The sequence below is a fragment of the Pseudopipra pipra genome, chromosome 6 (genome assembly GCF_036250125.1).
Source record: "Pseudopipra pipra isolate bDixPip1 chromosome 6, bDixPip1.hap1, whole genome shotgun sequence".
In the NCBI taxonomy this organism is placed as follows: domain Eukaryota; kingdom Metazoa; phylum Chordata; class Aves; order Passeriformes; family Pipridae; genus Pseudopipra; species Pseudopipra pipra.
The window spans coordinates 11,307,845-11,324,899 of NC_087554.1; the positions used below are offsets into that span (position 1 = coordinate 11,307,845).

At 48.2% G+C, this 17,055-nt stretch overlaps 2 protein-coding genes across 8 annotated transcripts in view; one reads left to right on the forward strand and one right to left on the reverse strand.

Annotated features, from left to right (window-relative positions):
* Positions 1–281: 281 nt before the first annotated feature.
* ADM (adrenomedullin) lies at positions 282–3,891 on the reverse strand. Of its 2 annotated transcripts, none has more exons than XM_064657343.1 (4): positions 3,147–3,891; positions 2,443–2,553; positions 1,972–2,112; positions 282–1,465 (listed from the first exon to the last, which is right to left on the reverse strand). In XM_064657343.1, exons 2-4 carry the CDS (start codon positions 2,538–2,540, stop codon positions 1,153–1,155), a joined length of 552 nt encoding a protein of 183 aa, XP_064513413.1. In that variant the 5' UTR covers positions 2,541–2,553; positions 3,147–3,891; the 3' UTR covers positions 282–1,152. The 2 variants fall into 2 exon arrangements, with proteins under 2 accessions (XP_064513413.1, XP_064513412.1); XM_064657342.1 differs by having other exon boundaries at positions 282–1,468; positions 3,147–3,698.
* Positions 3,892–9,329: 5,438 nt separating this feature from the next.
* Positions 9,330–17,055, forward strand: part of SBF2 (SET binding factor 2) — a 254,951-nt gene continuing 247,225 nt past the window's right edge. For 5 of the 6 annotated variants that reach the window (XM_064657335.1, XM_064657337.1, XM_064657340.1 and 2 more), the window contains exon 1: positions 9,331–9,534. In XM_064657335.1, coding sequence (XP_064513405.1) covers positions 9,480–9,534 — 55 coding nt within the window. In that variant the 5' untranslated portion in view covers positions 9,331–9,479. Of the gene's footprint in view, positions 9,535–17,055 lie in introns of all 6 variants that reach the window. The other variant, XM_064657336.1, reaches the window with a different exon arrangement.

Below are 17,055 nucleotides of genomic sequence, written 5' to 3' on the forward strand. Positions count from 1 at the left end.
GATCAATCCAAGCTGTGACACGTTTCAGCCCTGGCTGGAACATGTGGGCAGAAAAGAGCCTTAGAGCCCTCTCTGCAGACCTGCCCTGGAATTTTAGGATGCATGCTGGTTTGGAGTTTACTCCATTTGATGAGATAAGGTGGCTGCTAACAAAGTCCACGCTGGAAGAGTTTTGGTCTGTCCCAGAACTGCCACGCTAGGTTAGCACGGGTAGGACTGAACACAGTAAGAAATGATTCATCTTGACCACTGCCCCCACTAAAGACAACATAACAGAACTGTTTTATGTAATTGTGTTTATTTTATTTCACATATTACCCATGGAGAACAGCTGATACATTCTCTACATCTTTCACCAGTCTGGAATGCAAGATAAAAAAAGGTATGGAAAAAGAGTTTAACGTTTGACATTCACGATATGAAAAATAGAGGGGATACAATGTTTTAAAATGCCCGTATGCAATATATATATATATATATAAAACGTATAAAAATAAAATATATTTTTCAAAAAAAAAAAAAGATACAAACATGACATGACACAGAACAACCTTAAATACCGATACGTATCTCGTGATCCACACACACCGCACTTATAATTAACAAAAACCACGTACAATTGCACTTTTCCTCTCTGTGACGTTCAAGTATATCGCAGTCCCCGCAGGGACTAGTGAGTGTCCGATTCCCTGCCGGGTGCAGATAACGCAGAGGGTAGAGCAGATGTGGGCGACCTGTCCTTGCCCGGGGCTGACGGGCACCCTCAAACTCCCGGAGGCAGAAGGCGAGGCCGGGGCCAGTCGCCCGCCAGCGGGTCCCCCCCGGCGGCGGGGCTCCCCAGAGCATCCCCTCCTCGGGGCAGGGCTCCGGAGGGACCGCCCGGCCCCCCGGGTGCAGCGGCGGGCGGGGGGCGGCTCGGCGGCGCCTTCCAGCCCCGGGCGGCGGGTGCGGGAGCCGGCGGGGCCTCGCCCGGGGAGGGTGGGAGTGGGCGGCGTGCGGGGGGCGCAGCCCCGGCGGGCCCGGCCCTTCACAGCTCCCCCGCGGAGGGCGCGCCGGGTCCCGCCCGGGCGGGCGCTCTCCGCGGATCCTGCCGGATCTCAGTCCGCGCCTCAGTCCATGCGTCGGGGCGGCCTCGGCCGGGGCGTGCGGCGCTCACACCTCCAGGACGGGGTCGAGGGGCTGCGCCCGGTGCGTCCGTGGGCGCCGCCCGGCGCGGGGGGAGCGCGCTGGGCTGCGGCGCTCGGGCAGGGACCGCCGCCGCCGCCGCCCGTAGCCCTGCGGGCTGATCTTGTTGGGGGGGGCGGTGTCGTCCTTATCCTTATTGCCGGTCGTCCTGTGGATCTCGTCGACCAGCCTCTGCACCGTGCACGTCCCGAAGCGGCACCCCATGCGGATGGCTTGGAAGTGGGGGAATCTGTTAATGCTCTGGCGGTAGCGCTTGACGCGGATGTGAGCATCCTCCCGGCTGCTGCGAGGCAGGAAGAGAGAGAACGGGCATGAGAACAGCGCAGTGGGCCCCGGAGGAGGGGACCCGGCGGACGCGGGAAGGGGAGGGGAGGGCAGGGAGCCCCCCAGGCTGGAGACGGGGTTGTCCCGAGGTGCCCAAGTGCCTCCCACCACCCCCGGCTCTGCCCTCCGGCGAGCGGCGGGAGCGCGGAACAGAGTTTGCTGTCCATGGGGGGAGAGGCCCCGCCGGTTTATGGCTGTTACTTTATCTATGGATCCAGAGCTCAAGTTACTATTTATATCTGGCTTTCGCAGTAAAGGCGCTACTATCTCCCGCCGGCTAAAGAGCGCGGGGAAAGGGAGGCGGGAGGCTGCTTTCAGCGCGATGTGCAGCCCGGGCAGGACCTGCCTCCAGGTCTGGAGGGACCTATAGCGAGAATAACCCGAAACACCCGGAAACGAGGGACCCTGAAACTTTGCACCGCCTCGAGCAAGTGCCCGAGCCCAGAAAGGGCTGAGATTTACCTGGGATGCGAGACTCGGAGATCCTCTTTCACGTCCTGGGTTCTTACGAGAGGCAGCACATCGGCGGCTGCCCCCAGCCCTCGGAGCACGCCCGCAGGCTTCACGTCCCGCTTGGCTCGGCTCAGTGCCCATTTTGTCCATCTGAAAGGAGCACAAGGGAAGAGGACAGCCTGTTAGCGCAAGCCTGCAGGGCGGGAGCCAAACCAAATAGATTCGAGGGGCCAAAATCTTTGCCAGCGCCGAGATTTCCCACCCCCCCTTTTTTTATTATTTTCTTTTTTTTTTTTTTTTTTTTTTTAATTTTTCTCCCCAATGTTTCCTGAAAGGGCATGAGGCCTTCAAGGAGCTGTGCAATTCCCATAAGGAGTCCGGTCCCTCCGATCGCGGCCGGAGCCCGGCGCGGGGCGCGGAGGCTCCGCAGCTCCACGCGCGGTACTGGGCGCTGGCAGGAGGGCGCGCTCCGATACTCACTTTCTTTTTAACTCTGTCGCTACGTCCACCCTTGCAGCATCCACCCCGAAGAAGGTCACAGAACCGAGATAGAGCAGAGCGACGTGAACTAGTTTCATTCTGGCTGGGCTCCTGGTGGAGGGAAAAGTGAAGAACCGTAAGCATGCTTGCTAATAAAAGTCAAGTAAGGACTGTCCTTTATTTCTGGTGATTCCAGAGGGCTCCTTCCCCCGCAGAGCCCCCAGGCTACCGGAGACTTTGTGTCTGATATGAACCAGAAGCTAATATTTGCTCAACAACTTATCACAGAGCAAATAACAGAGCCTCCAAAGTTTACGTTTGCGGAGAGTTTTACTTGCAGAGGCGGCTGAAAACCAGCAGGATTTCCAGAGTACCCCCAGCGGCTTGCACTAGGATTTAGCAAACCCATGAGATTAGAGAGCTGGCTATCGGAAGCATCGTTTCCAAACTCCAGCAAGTGCTTTGCTGCCTGGAAGTTTATCCCCCGATAGCTCCTCTTCCCACTTCACACGCAGAACCAGCTAGTTCTGGATCTTATGCTGTAAACTGCAGCTGATGCCAAGAGCCAGTGCAAGACTTCGCAGCATAACTCCAAGCTCTTCAAAACAGTCCAGATTTAGTAGATTCTTGCTTCCTCTCCACCTCCCCTGAATCTTTTTGTTGTTGTTGCTGTTAAGGTGGGGGGGAAAAAAAATAGTTCTTACCTGACAGTGAGGATAATCCACTGAGACAAATGTTTTTGTAGTAGCGATCCGAGCTTGCAGGGTTTCCTGAGGAGCGAGAACTCCTCCTTTGTGTGTCTGAAGTAACCACTGCCGAGCTGCGCTCCACCGCTCCCTCTTATAGAGCAGCGCGGGGGAAGTGGGTGGACCTTGGCGTGGCTGGGCAATTTTTCTTTGACACTTACCCCCACCCCCACATTTCAAGCACTCCTTAAGCATTCTAGCCTGGATTGGGGGCAACATATACTAGGGTAAAAATAAGAGGATTATTGAAAATTATCTTAAACAACCCTCTTGGTATTTTGTTAATTATAACGGCAGCTTTTAGGTGTGGATTCCGAGTAATGGCATAACTTGCAAAATCTGATAAGCCCCTCAGTCTGTTTTACTGGGGAGAGGCTTTGTAACTGCTGATATATAATTATATTTGCATGGTCTGTAGCATAATTTCTCATTCTAGACATCTTAACTTCAGGTGGGTGGAAGCAGGGGAGTGGGAACCAGACGTGATCCATTTCAAAATCCATGAAAATCCATCAGATACCAAAGTTCCAAAAATAAACCCATATTTGGACAAAGTGAATTATAATGAGTAACTGTAATGAGCGCCAGCCCTCTTTACATAATTAAGAAATATCAGACATCATTAATATTTATGACCCAGCTTGGGTGCATCTTTTATCTAACAAAATGTATTTGATTTACTTGATCGATTCAAATAAATCACAATTCAAATGGTTTTGGAAGATGAAAGTTAGAGCCCAGTTCTGTACCTTGGAACAGAGGAGGCGGTATTGCTTTGGGGCAAACACGGGGTCACTGAAACGCTTGGGATTAGGGAAGACCTGCCGTGCCTTGTGCTATTCCCAAACCTTCACAGACGTGAGTGCGCTTACTTCCCCGGACATCAAGCTAAACCAGCTCAGGATCAGGGTCTCTAACAGCATTCTCCTGGCTGGCCAGCAGCAAAACCTTAGTCAGATCACCTTGTTGTTTGGGGGGGGGTTTACAGTTTTTGAAGTCTTTGCTCCGTGACGCCTCAGAAATGCAGAGGTCCGGCTTCGCAGGGAGTGCTGGAAGCCATCGCCAGATGGACCGTGTCTCTGCTCGCATGTCACCATGCGAATTCGGCGAGACCGAGCGAAATGCCTCGGGAGATCTGTGCCCTGGGGCGTCGAGGTCCCCTTCCCAGCAAGAGACACTCGGGTGGAAGGAATGACCCGGTGAGATGTTTCTCTCACACAAAAACACTTTGTTTCGCCCCAAGCAAAGTGTTTCAAAAATCAGGTGAGCATGTGCTGGTGACTCTGCCTTTTGTAGATAACCACGGTGGATAACAACACCCTGGAGAGGTATGTGCAGGGGGATGACGGAAACTTTCCTGTACGCGCGGCTGACTCGGTCTCAGGTGCTCCCTCCCTCCCCCCCGCTCTCCAGCAGCGTCTGGGCATCTGGAGGCTTCAGTCTCCGGCATCTACCTGTGCGGGTCAGGCTGGCGCGGCAGCCGCCACCCCGCCGTCCCTCCCACGCTCCCAGCACTGCCTGTCGCCGCTCCCCATCGCATCCCCCGGCCGGCCGCCCTTCTGCCCCGAGCCCCCGGCGCGGTCCCGCGGGGCGAGGCGGGTTCCCCGGCCGTGAGCGGCCGCCGGGCGAGCCCAGATCGGCTCCTCCGCCGCACCTGCCCGTCCGGAGCGCGGGGCGGGACCGCCGGCGGCTCCGGAGCGCCGGGAGCCGCCGGGGCAGCGCGGGGGCAGCGCCGGGGCTCCCCCGCGTCCCTCCCGCCCGCCGGCTCGGGCAGCTCCGCCGAGCCACAGCCCCCCGTGCTCCGGAGCAGGGACGCTCAGAGCGAGGGCTTGGGCTGGAAACTGGGGGAGGAAGGAGTGGGAAAATAGGTGGTGTAGAACGGGACCGTGTCATGACCAGAGCTGCCCCACTGCATCAGCCCGCGGTGCCTGGGTTTTAGAGACCTCATGAGGCAGCTCAGGCTCGAGCGAGTTCAAGCGTTTCCTTGATCAGAGAAGCTGAAACTGAATCTAACTTTTTCCGAATGGGAAGGCAGGATTTGGTGTGATAAGCACTGCTTTGACTCAAATTAGGTCTCATGTTCCAGTAAAAAAAAAAATCACACATTTCCTCAAATGCTGGAAAATCCCTCATTAAAATCCTTGTCTAAACGGGAAATGTATTTTGTATACTCTTAGCCAAACAAAGCAGAAAGAATCCTACACTGCTTTAGGAATAGTAAGAACAGTAGTAACACAACTCACATATGACTTCCATACTGACTACAAATCTCATCTCACTGATGGAAATCAGCTCGTTCAAATTCATGAGGTACCAAACTTTGGCACATAAATTATCAGTTTGTTGCTGATGTGATTTTTGAAAGGGTTTCAGCAGGTAAAGCTGGTTCAAATCTGACACAAAACATTATGTTCTTTGTTCAGATGCTCATTTTGTTCTTCCTAAGAACTTGCATTACCATGCAGTTTGGAAATGAGCAATAGTCACAGAATTTGTACTATGAGGTAACAGTGATCACTTCTAAAAATATATATACTAAATAGTGAGTTATTTCCACTTGAAAAAAAAGTTACATGCAATGTTCCACAGAAATATTCACAAACTATCAGTCTGAGGCAATGCCATGCAGTTCAGCAAGACTGGGCTCTGATATGAAGTGTAGGATCTCCTCTGGATGCTGCCTCATCCATTGTGGGAAAGTTATCCTGGAGGAACATCCAGCTCTTGTACTTGTTTACTCGGGTGTGTCTTTGAACCTCTTGGTGTTGCCATATGTACAGAAGGCTTTACAACATGCATCTCTTCTGGGAGGGAGATTGTGATGATTAGTTGCTATTTATAGAACATTTTATTCAGGCTGAGATTTATTCCAAAAGAAAAGGTCTAAAATCTCTAGATATCGATGGGGAATCAGTTTGAGGCAAATATTCTGTGCTGATTATGGAAGAAAGCTGCTGTTTGAAGCCATTGGAAGTGCTTTTGCATGCTTCACTTTGGCTTTAAACAAATTTACTGAATTCATATGCCATAGACTTGACTGTATTTCAGGCTGCATGAAAACAGCAGAAAGACAATACTAATAGAATGGCACCCTATGAAGGATATAAAACCTCACTCAAGCTCCACACAGAAAAGCCTCACTGTTAGTGTATGCACTCAGCCTGTTTTCTCTATGCCGAGGGCACAGCATCAAGGAGCACAGAGTCTGGTAGTGCCATTGGAGGTCGTTTTGGTGAGCCTTATGTCTGATAGGACACCAAACAAAGCCTCCTAAATGAGGGTGGGAAAACCTGTCCAGGATCATGGCTGCTTCCCTGTTCTGGCATGGGGTGAGGTGACACTGGATTAAGAGACTGCAGCAGTGTGACTTTTGTGTTTCTCAAAGGAGTTGACTGTAGAAGGTATTGTGAACCTTCACAACTTTTTGTTGGTAAGTGCACAGTTTGAGTGTGGCAACAGTGTCCCCTGAGTGCTTTCAGACTCTTGGGGAGGCTGCAGCCCCACAGTTCTTCCCCTGGGATAAGTACATGACTGTGCTTCTGGAGACCTAGGCCTTGGTGTCCTCTCAGAGCAGATGGTCTGTGAGCCCCTGGCTCACAGAGGGAATTCAGTTTTCTATGGTTTGGATGAGTATTCAGTTTATTTTGCATTAGGCTTTAGGTGAAAAAATACTGTGTCTGTTCCACTTCTTCTTTTGTCCTATAAGAACATAAGATTTCTCTATACTTAAAGGAAATTGCTCAGAGAAGTTGTGGCTGCCCCGTCCCTGGAAGTGTTCAAGGCCAGGCTGGATGGGGCTTTAAGCAACCTAGTGTAGTGGAAGGTGTCCCTACCCATGGCAGGGGGTTGGAACAAGAAGGTCTTTAAGGTCCCTTCTGACCCAAAATCACATTTCATGTGATTCTATGAAATAAATGAGCTCAACTGAACTTCCTATTTCTTATTTAAGATGCACTACCTCTTATGACATGATTTATAAACTTTGGCTGTATTGGTCTAGACAGAAGAAGGAGCAAGGCTGTAAAGTGGGCACAAGCAGTATTGGGGAATCAATAAGTAAACAACTTCCTCTTGAGCCAGCATTTGTAAATGCTCTGGGAAAGGTGTGAGCTGAGAGACAATATTCTCCTGCTAGAGGTGCTGTGTTAAAAGAGCAGCGAGACTTAACTATGGAGAGTTTTTATTACATATTGAATCTTCTTATGAGTGCAGATATGATAACCCTAAGGTCCCATTTCAGCTCCAAATTAAACTTTCCCTCCAGGTTTAGCTGTACAGAACATCATCCCTCGTTTTTGTAAACTGTTGCATGTCCTGCAACCAAAATGCCCATGCATGATTTAACAAAGGTACTCCAAACTCCTACCTAGTGTGACTGACCCCATAGAGTGCAGCTCTTCCTCAAAAAGTGAAGTCAGACTTTTCAATGCATATATTACACATTTTTCTTTACTCCTAAAGTTAACAGGCAAATGTATTAAGATTAGATCTTTATACATGTCATTTGCTTCAAAACAGCCATGCCACGAAGTTGATTACCCCGAGGAGATGTCGATCACTTCGATCCGCTGGGAAGGCATAAGTGGGAATTCTGCTGGATTGTCAAAGCTTATCAACTAATTTGCATCTGGCTTATCAGCAAGACACTGCATCGGTGTGTCCCAGCTAAGAGGTGTAAGACTTGCGTGTTTGAAACAGAAATATCTCTAAGACCACTAATGACTGTCTGCTGGGTCCCTTGTCATGATGAGTGGTCAGGAGCAAATCCAGTGAGTTTGCTGCAGTTCCACATGCATCCTGGTACCCATGGCTGCTACAGCTCCTCACTGTAGTGCAACTGATGTCCTTAGTGCTGTTCGTTCTCTCCATGCTGTCAAACAGGACGTACATGGGAGCTCATCAGAACGTTTTTGCAGACTCCACCAGCTATCCATCATCATCATGGCTAGGCTTTGTGAACGAAGATTTGGGAAGGGCTCTACCCACATTTGCTACAAGCGTGCTGGTGGCTAAAGAGGCCAATGCGAGATAGACAAGACCGGTAGCAAAAGGCACAGCAGAAAGACTCCTTGGACGGTATAGGCAAGACACAATTCTTTCTGTGTTGTCTTTTCTCTTCGATGGTGATCCTGCAGGCGTTCTCAAAGGAAGCAGCAGCGTTACAGACAGTGTGTCTCCAGGACTCCCGACTGGATGCCAGAGTAGACCAGCGATGAAAATCAGTGTGACCAGCTACCCAAACGCTGTGCTGTCAGACACCACGTTCGTTCATCATGAGCATCTCTGCCACTGCTGGCAGAGCCCACCGGGATTTTGGGGGCGACAGTCCCAAAGTTGTCGGCCTCGTCTGTACAGTATAAGCAGCAACACGGCACCTCCGGCACTGCCACCGCCCGTGCCCGGCCAGCATGTCCGGGACCAGGCGGGTCAGGCCGAGGCACCGCCGGCCACTGCCCCGCCAGGCTCATCCCCCGCCTGAGACCCCCCTCCGGGGCCGCGGCCGCTGCTGTGAGGGGGGACCGGGGCCGAGACCCTCCCTGTCCCTCGGCACCGTCACAGAGCCCGGCCGAGCCGCGGGACGGCTCCCCCCGCGGCGGCACGTCCCGCACATCCCGGACGAGACGTAAACAGGAAACATCCTGGAAGCGCAAGTCCCGGTTCCCGAGGCCGGGCTGGCGGGGATGGCACGAGCTCGCATTAGCCGGGTTCCATTTTCGCGAAGCCTCGGCGGGGGCGATGCCCGGCCCCGGCAGCTCCTCTCGGGAGCGGTGAGGTGCGGTCCTGCCCAGGCACCCGGCTCTGCCCGGGCGTGCGGAGCGCTCGGCCCCGCCGCGTTTGTCTTCAGTAACGGGGAGCTCGGCCCGGTCCCGCTGCCCCCCGGGCGGGCACCGCGCAGGGCGGCTGCCGGCACACAAAGCCCACCGCGGGCGGGGCAGGGACCTCCCCCGCCGGGCCCTCCCCGCCCGCGGGGGGCTCCGAAGGGAGGCACTGGCGCTGGCACCGGTTCGTGCCGGGGCAGCGGGCGGCCCGGGATAGCGGGACAGCCCAGGATAGCGGGACCTCGGGAGATGCCGGGACAGCGCGGCCGGGCCGCCCCAGCCCCCGCCCAGCCCGCGGGGTCACGGCGAGCGGTCCGGGCGGCGCGCAGGCGCACGGCGCGCCCGCGCCTCCAACATGGCTGAGGTGCTGCCGCTCCTCCTGCGGCGGGCGCGGAGCGGAGGATGCTGAGCCCGCCCGGAGCCGCCGCCGCAGCCGCAGGGGTGGTGAGGCCGAGGCGCGCCCCGCGCAGCCATGGCCAGGCTGGCCGACTACTTCATCGTGGTGGGCTATGACCACGAGAAGACAGGTAGGTGTGGCTGCGCGCAGCGCTGCCCCGCCGCGCCTGGCCGCTCCCCCCTGCTCCGCGCTCCTGCCCGGCCCCGGCCCCCGCCCGCCTCCGGCCGGGCCGCGGGAGGAGGAGACTGCGGCGCACACGGGGCGCGCGTCCGGCCGCGGGAGGAGGGGGCGAGGGCAGCGGGGCCAGGGGAGGGTTAATGCCCCTCTCCCGAGGCGGAGCGGGGCCGGCGGGGAAGCGGAGGGGCTCCCGCACCGCCCGGCCGGGGCGCCCCCCGGCCCTGCCCCGCCCGCCGGGAGCGGCGGCGGCTCCTTCCCGAGAGCGCGGGCAGGTTAAATCGGTCCCCACCTGTGACCCGGGGCTGAGCCGCGGACAGCCGCGGCTCCCGGGAGAACAAAGGCCGGGGGGGCCGGGGAGCAGCGAGGTGTTTGCCCCGTCTCATTGATTATCTGCCGCCTGTTGAGCTGTGCCGCGGGAACCCCGGGGAGGCTCTCGGGAATGGCTCCCCGGGAATGGCTCCCCAGGAATGGCTGCTTTTCCTTAAGGCTCGGGATGCGTCTGTCTGCTCAGGGGGAAAGGGAAGTGGTGTTATCGGCTGTCGCTTTGTGGGGAAAGGGAGAGTGGTTTGTGTTACGTAACTGCCCGTTGTGATACCAGGGAGACCTTAAATCAGTGCACGAACCGATTCGAAAATGAAGTGATTGTCAACTGGTGTGCGCTTGTCCGGGTGTTTCAGAGTGATCCTTGGAATGTATGTTGTTAATAAACAATATTTTAAACAGTTGAATGTCCCCTGATTTATTTGTCTGTGCATAAACCAAGCAACACTCAAGTTTGTTACTCAGAGTAGCTCTTTGAAGTAGCAATTGCGTGTAATCCGTATTTGTTCATTCTAAAAGCGTAGCTGATAAACTCGGACTAAGAGTTATTTTTCTTTTAAAGAAGTATAATGTTTAGAGAAACCGTTGTATCTATGTGTTTAAAGACACAGTGTCTTACAAAGTTCTGCTAAGGGTCTCTTGGGTTTTACTATACCAGTATTATTATTCCTTTAATTGTGGCCTGGTTCCCCCTCCCACCCCATTTGGTAATAGGCTTGTCCTAATTGTGCTGTCAAAATTAAGACATGTGAAATGGAGAGTATTTTATGTTCAAAATAAAGATCTCCCTTTTTGCCCCTCTCCTGTTTGAAACTTTTCCCCGACAAGGCAGAGAGGCTCAAATCAAAACAAAGAAGCAACCAAAAAATCGAGGTGTGCTTTTAAGAAGACAAAGCAAGTAGGCTGCTTACTTCAAGGGTATGATCAATCTGACATAGCCAGTATGTGAAATAAAATTACAGATTGCATTGGAAAGCTTTCTATTTGTAAAATGTCTTCATCTGTAGGTTTAAGTATGTGTTTAACTTCCTGTACATAAATTGTCTCGTGAAGGTTGGTAGAACTGCTTGCACGGATGAAATTGAGCAGATTCAGAAATAAATCCAAAACCTTAATTTGGAAAGGTCATGCCCAGAAAGAAAGTAACTATTTAGACTTCATTATTTAAATTATTTGTTGCTACTTTAATGCTTCATAATAAAAATGCTTGAAGGAACAACATTCTGTTGAAGACTAGGCATGCATTGTTTTCCAAATTCCTTTACCCCCACTTGCAATCCCATAATACATGGAGTACTGACCTTTATTTTTCTTATAAAATGGTAGTTTCTTGATGCATTTATTATGCTTCCTCCTATATGAAAAGCATAGACAAACATTTCTAGGATTATAGGCTTGCTGCTCTTGAAGCTTTTATATTTTTAAGTATGTTCTTTTTTTTTCATCTTCAGCAACATTCTGGCTTGGGTTTAATGTGTTTGATTTTAATGTTGGTTGTAATTACATTTTATAGTGTTGTGGGTTTTTTTCGGGCACAGTCTGTGGAGTAGCTTTGTGTAAACAAGCAAACAAAAATCCTGTAATCTTCCCCCTTTTCCCCAACCTGTATGTCAGCAGCAGTTGGGATAATGTGCGCTTGTGGTTAATGCAGAAGGAGGTTTATGGTAGTGACTGTTCTCCCAGAAAAGCCCCACTGTGTCTGCAGTCTCTCTGTAGGAGCCATCATCTGCTCTGGCTGGTTATATGGATTTATTTACATGTGCCAATATCTGCAATACCACTGAAAATGTGGTAAATTTATTGCTTTCCTGCGCAGATTATCTGGCTTTATTCAAAGCCAGTTTGCTATAAATGTCTAAAATGCAGCATCTGTGCACTTGTGCAATTCAGGAGCAGATTTCTACAGTTTTCTTGTTGCAGAACAACTTTGTTATTGAGGTACTACAAGTTTTTGTCCAACATAGTCTTAAGAGGAAGTGAGCAGGTTTTTTTGTCCTCGAATAAACCAAAGAGTGTATCCTTTGGGAGTCAAACATATGAAAGTCCATTTCTGGTCTGGTCTAGGCCTGTGTAAACTGATGTTACAGCAGTCCTAGTGCTGTCATTCCTATTGTGTTAAATCTTCCTTTCATTTTCAGCTTGCTTTAGGATGGTGACCTGTCAAAAGGGCCTTTCTTGCTGAGCATTTTGCCTGTCTTGCTGTATTATTTTGTTCCTGGGTTACTTTTCTGCTAATTTTTCAAGCAGAGCTGGCTCACTGGGATGTCAGATGAACGTCGGGATTGGCATAAAGGATGATCAGGAGCGTGCCGGAGGATCAGTGCACCCTGAACCTATATCAGCTTAAGTGGTCCTGAAACCTTGGGCAATGTTAGTGAGGTGCCTTAGTCTCCTACATGCTCCAGGGAAAGTAATGGAGGCCTCTGGATAGTTTGCCTAACAGGCAGTTTATTCACGCTTGGCAGGACGCACGGACTCCGCCTGAGCGGAGAATGAGCTTTGCTGGTGACAAATGTCAGTAGAGTTGCAGGCACGTAGGAAGTTGAGAAGGCTTTGTGTTGTAAAGGATGACCTGATTTGCCCAGCTTTTTACGTTTTTCAGGTACATTTGTCTGTGTTCCTACTTAAGTCTGTGCCTTTCACCACAAAACTGAGCTTAGATAGATCACAGTTTTAATTGCTGTTGTGTATTTTGAGAACTCGTTCTGAGCCACTACAAGGAACTGCAAGAGCAGTAGCTCCTGTCAGAAGTTCATGTTCATTGTCCTGAGAAACCAGATTAGATAAATCCCCCAAATTTAATAAAACCCCATTTTTTTGTCTGAACAGTGGGAATATGAAGGATTTCAATCATACACTAAGGTTGATTGCTTTTCCCTGTTTATTTTGCCTTCAGCTGAACCTTGTCTAGGGTAGATAACCACATTTTCCCCCAACATATCAGCACACTGTAAAACTATTATGTAACTATTATGGCTACAAAAGGCACTTACAGAAGTCTCTGAAGGGAACAAAGGTGCTAGAAAATGTAGGCATTCTGGGTTAACAGCTAGAAGAAACCCCAGAAGGCCTTTCTGTGTATCCATTTTATTTTTGCATGGATTTTTGAAGCCTGTTTGATGTGCTTCACCAAAACATTCCCATTTAATATGTTTGAATAATGGAATGTGGATGGGATTTAGGAAGAACACAGATGTTTGCAAAGATCACAGAAGGGCATGAGAAAATGCCTTTTTGTTTTGTTTGGTTTTGGTTTTGCTGGTATAAGCCCCAACCATAAATCTCTCCCTAGAGAGATTCCCTAGAATTTACGTATGGTGATACTTGGAAAAGGTAGAAGAACATTTTGTGTCTTTCTTAGCTCAGCAGCTGAAAGGTAAGGAGAAAGAAGTGAGGATCCAAATACTTGCCCATACACCCATAGCAGCTTTCCTGTAGGGTGCTGTTGTGTGCCCAGCAGTTCACTGAGAAAACCTATGAGGTTTTCAGGGTATTTTCCGTGAGGCTTGGTCGCTGTAAGACAGAGGGATGTTTTGTTCTTTCTTATGCATGCAGTTGCAATGTGTATGACAGAAGGCTTGCAACAGTATAGCAGTTTTATTTGGCTGTTGTCATAACTGATAAATGCTGGTATAACATGTGTAGGCTCTGTTGTGGTTGTTTCTGTTCTGATTTTTATCAACTTCTTTTCAGGGAAGCCTTTGTTGTCTTAACATAGTTTCGTATCTTGGTGGATTTTGAAACTAGACAAGTGATTCTTGATAGAGGGGGAGAAGTTCCTGAATGGAGTTGTCTGATTCCTTTTTTTTTTTTTTTGCTGTGAGCAGATTTTACCTGTGGAGAATAGAATATCATGGAGATTTTTTGGTGTATTTGTTATATGTTCATAGTTGGGCTTTCCCCTGGGCTAACATATGTATAAGGAACAGATGATTTCTCTTTGTCTTGATATGCAACCTCTGTAGAAGAGAAAATGTAGAAAAATAAGAGAATAAAGCTGTTACTTCAGTGACTTTCTTATCTGTGCTGTGGCTTAATTTGATTCAAATACAATCCACGGAAATCTGAAAGGGATTAAAAAACCCAACGAAACTGAAATCCTTCTTCTTGTGGCAGGAGGTTCTTGTACCTGTTATGGGATGATACATCAAGTTTCATTGATGTTTCCCTCTATTACAGTGTAGTATCACAACTGGAGCAGAATGTGTGTGTTGGTGAGAGATGACTGTAGTTGGCTGTGGCTGGGTAGGGCATGGCTGCCCGAAAACTTCGTCAGACAAATTAGTTGCTCTGGTAAATGAAATTATCTCTTCCTACAAACCTCCTCCTCTTGTTTTCAAATATAACAGATTCCACAGTGCTATGCTGAAACGAAATGAGAAAAGAATATTTCCATTGCATGTGGTTTCGTTTGTTTGTGAGGGTTTTTTTGTGGTGATGTTTGTTCGTTATATATATTTTATTTTTTTTTGATGAGCTAAGGCTGTCTTGAAAGTCTGCTTGGAGGAAACCTCCCTCCCAGTATTTCTCGGTAGGATGTCTTCATAAAAAGGTATTTGAGCAGTTTCTTCTGATACCTAATGTTGGCTCAAAAAAATATTGTTATTTTGATTCATGGATTTGTTTTCATTTTAGAGAAATCTTAAAATCAATACAGATCACATACCTTTTCTTTCCCTCAAATGAATGAATGCTAATGAATATTTCTAAAGAACTTACAATAGCAGCAATAAAAATACATTTTTTTCAGCCTTTCATTTTAAACCAAGACATTCACAGAGGCTGAATTTTTTCTCCACGAGTTGTCTTCATTGGTTCTCAAATACGAGGACACAGACTGTGTTGAGGGAAGTAGCCTTTCATATCTTTTTGACCAAATTGCCATCAAGGAACTCTCTCCTCTTTTCTGTCCTGGATTAGCTTTGTGGATTATTAGACAAAAATACACCTTTCCTGCAGCGTGTTCATGGAAAACAGTTTGTTATGCAAGTTTGTTAAGCACTGGCCTTCTATGGCCACAAGCATATTTTTCAGTGGAGGGACAATGAGACTGACATTTAATTTCTGCAACGTCACAAACATAATAATCTTGTCTTATAACAGTGAGGACGATAATTATACTGCTGTGGTAGTTCACTGACATGAATTTAAAGTACCAACCTTCCCAGCTGCTGGTACTTAAAAAATAAAAAACAAAGGAAACCCCAGCATCACTGTGGAATCATTTTTAAAGTGTGTAACAGTAGATTCACTGTTCAAACTTGATAAATGTCAGTGAAAGTGGTATCATACAAATATAAGTAAATAGGAAGCTTTCCTTTGATTCATCTCTCCTTTTACTCCTCCCTGGGAGTAACATGAGACTTTTAAGCTCCTTGCTTATATAGTGAAAAAAAATTATTTCTAGCAATAACACTATCAGTCTTGATGAGATTAATTTGCTTCTGCTTGTTGTTGTATTCCAGTTATATGTATTTGTTGAAATAAATTACTGCTGGGGTGTCAGTGGTATATTCTGAAGTCAAGGACAATCCAATTAGTGTTGATTGGGATTTGGCAGCTAAATCCCTGCTCATTGAGCCAAGAACATGCTGGTTATTGCTTATCTGTTAGTGACTAGATAGATAATGATTTCATGTCTCTAATGTTTACAATTCTCAGTTTTCAATCTTCTGCAAGTTGAATACTGTGAAAAAATGAAGTCATTGAATGCAGTTTGAATTCTTTGCTTTGTAGTAGTCTTGTGCTCAAGGTGACAAAGTAACTAATCACAAAATTTCCACTAAGCTGGACATAAGTGACAGGCTCTCAGTACTGCAGCCAAAACCAGTAGTTGGTGACAGTACGGTCTGGGGTTTTGTGTAGCTGCCCTAGAGGAATGCTAATATACAGGAAAAACAAAAATCATTGTAATTTTGGATACAAATTCAGAATAGTGTCATCCAAAACCCCATTGGACCATGGGAAGCCTCAATGGATAAAAAGAGACAAAAGGAATGTTACTGGGCTTACAAAATCAATCACTCAGAAATTCAAGGGGGAAAAAAAAGAAGGTGGGAATAATATCCTTTTACTGTGCTTCATATGTTGTTTCCTATGATTTAGAACCTCAGAAAATTCATTATCTGACCCTTGGATAGATCTTCAGCAATATTGGAAACATCTTTTTAAATGTACTTACACATTGAGTCTACTGGAATAGCAACTGGAAGGAAAATGAGACATTCTAGCAGAGGATTTATCAGATACTTGTGGATGCAAAGGGGCGACAACTTTTCTTTCTAGAGCCTTGACTTCAGTTGTGGAATATTGTGCGTTTGGAAGATGGGTTTTGTCGAGCTTCTTTTGCCAGATGCCATAAATAATAGTGCCAAGAGTATTGAGTGTTGTTGGCAGTGTCCCCTTCACACTCTGGAGTGGGCTGCACGGCGCTTCCATGTGGTTTGGGAACCCTTCTCCATCAGACTGGCCACTCCCTCTGATTACTCTGTTTGACGCATTCTGGTATTTGGAAATTCTTTGTCTTCTAATTTGGTTTTCTAGGTTTACCCCAGAAGAATCTCTTACAGTCTCTTTTGCTTTCTCCTTCCTTCTCTCGCTCTTAATATCTGTTTAACCCTTTTTATCTACTCTGTTTTTCTGACATGAAGTCCTCTTGGCCAGTCAATCTGATTTCTTATGGTTTTGATCTTTAAATAAAGAAATGTCAATTCATCACATAAAAAACAAGGCCAGGTTTTGTCCCTGCTGTAAATTTTGGGCCTAAAAGAGTGTTTGGTAGAATTTTAGTTAAGGCAAAAATTGTGCTTTTCCCTCCAGTCTTATTTCTTAGAAGCAGAAAAAGTATGTGGTGTGAAGTTTTGTTGAAGTAATGGAGCTAGAGACGGATGTTAAGCATTGGAACTTTAGATGGTACATTTAGTTTGGCTATATAAAAAATAATTGAAAATAGCTATAGAATAAGAGGTTAGACCACCATTAGTGATGCTTATGGCTGTGAGCTATGTGTGTGCCTAAAAAACATCACACCCGTGTTTCTCAGTTTCTTGTAACTGCACCAGTTGTAGCACAGCAAAGCTTTTAACTTGACCACTCTGTTGTTAAACTCTTTCACAGCTTAAGTTTGTACATTTAACATGTGTATTTTTGCTTT

Excerpts from the sequence above, each read along its gene's own strand:
- ADM (XM_064657342.1), bottom strand. The coding sequence starts at position 2,540 with ATGAAACTAGTTCACGTCGCTCTGCTCTATCTCGGTTCTGTGACCTTC. Across the intron at positions 2,113-2,442 it reads GCGACAGAGTTAAAAAGAAA|ATGGACAAAATGGGCACTGA; the intron begins GTGAGTATCGGA and ends TGCTCCTTTCAG. Across the intron at positions 1,469-1,971 it reads CTCCGAGTCTCGCATCCCAG|CAGCCGGGAGGATGCTCACA; the intron begins GTAAATCTCAGC and ends CCTGCCTCGCAG.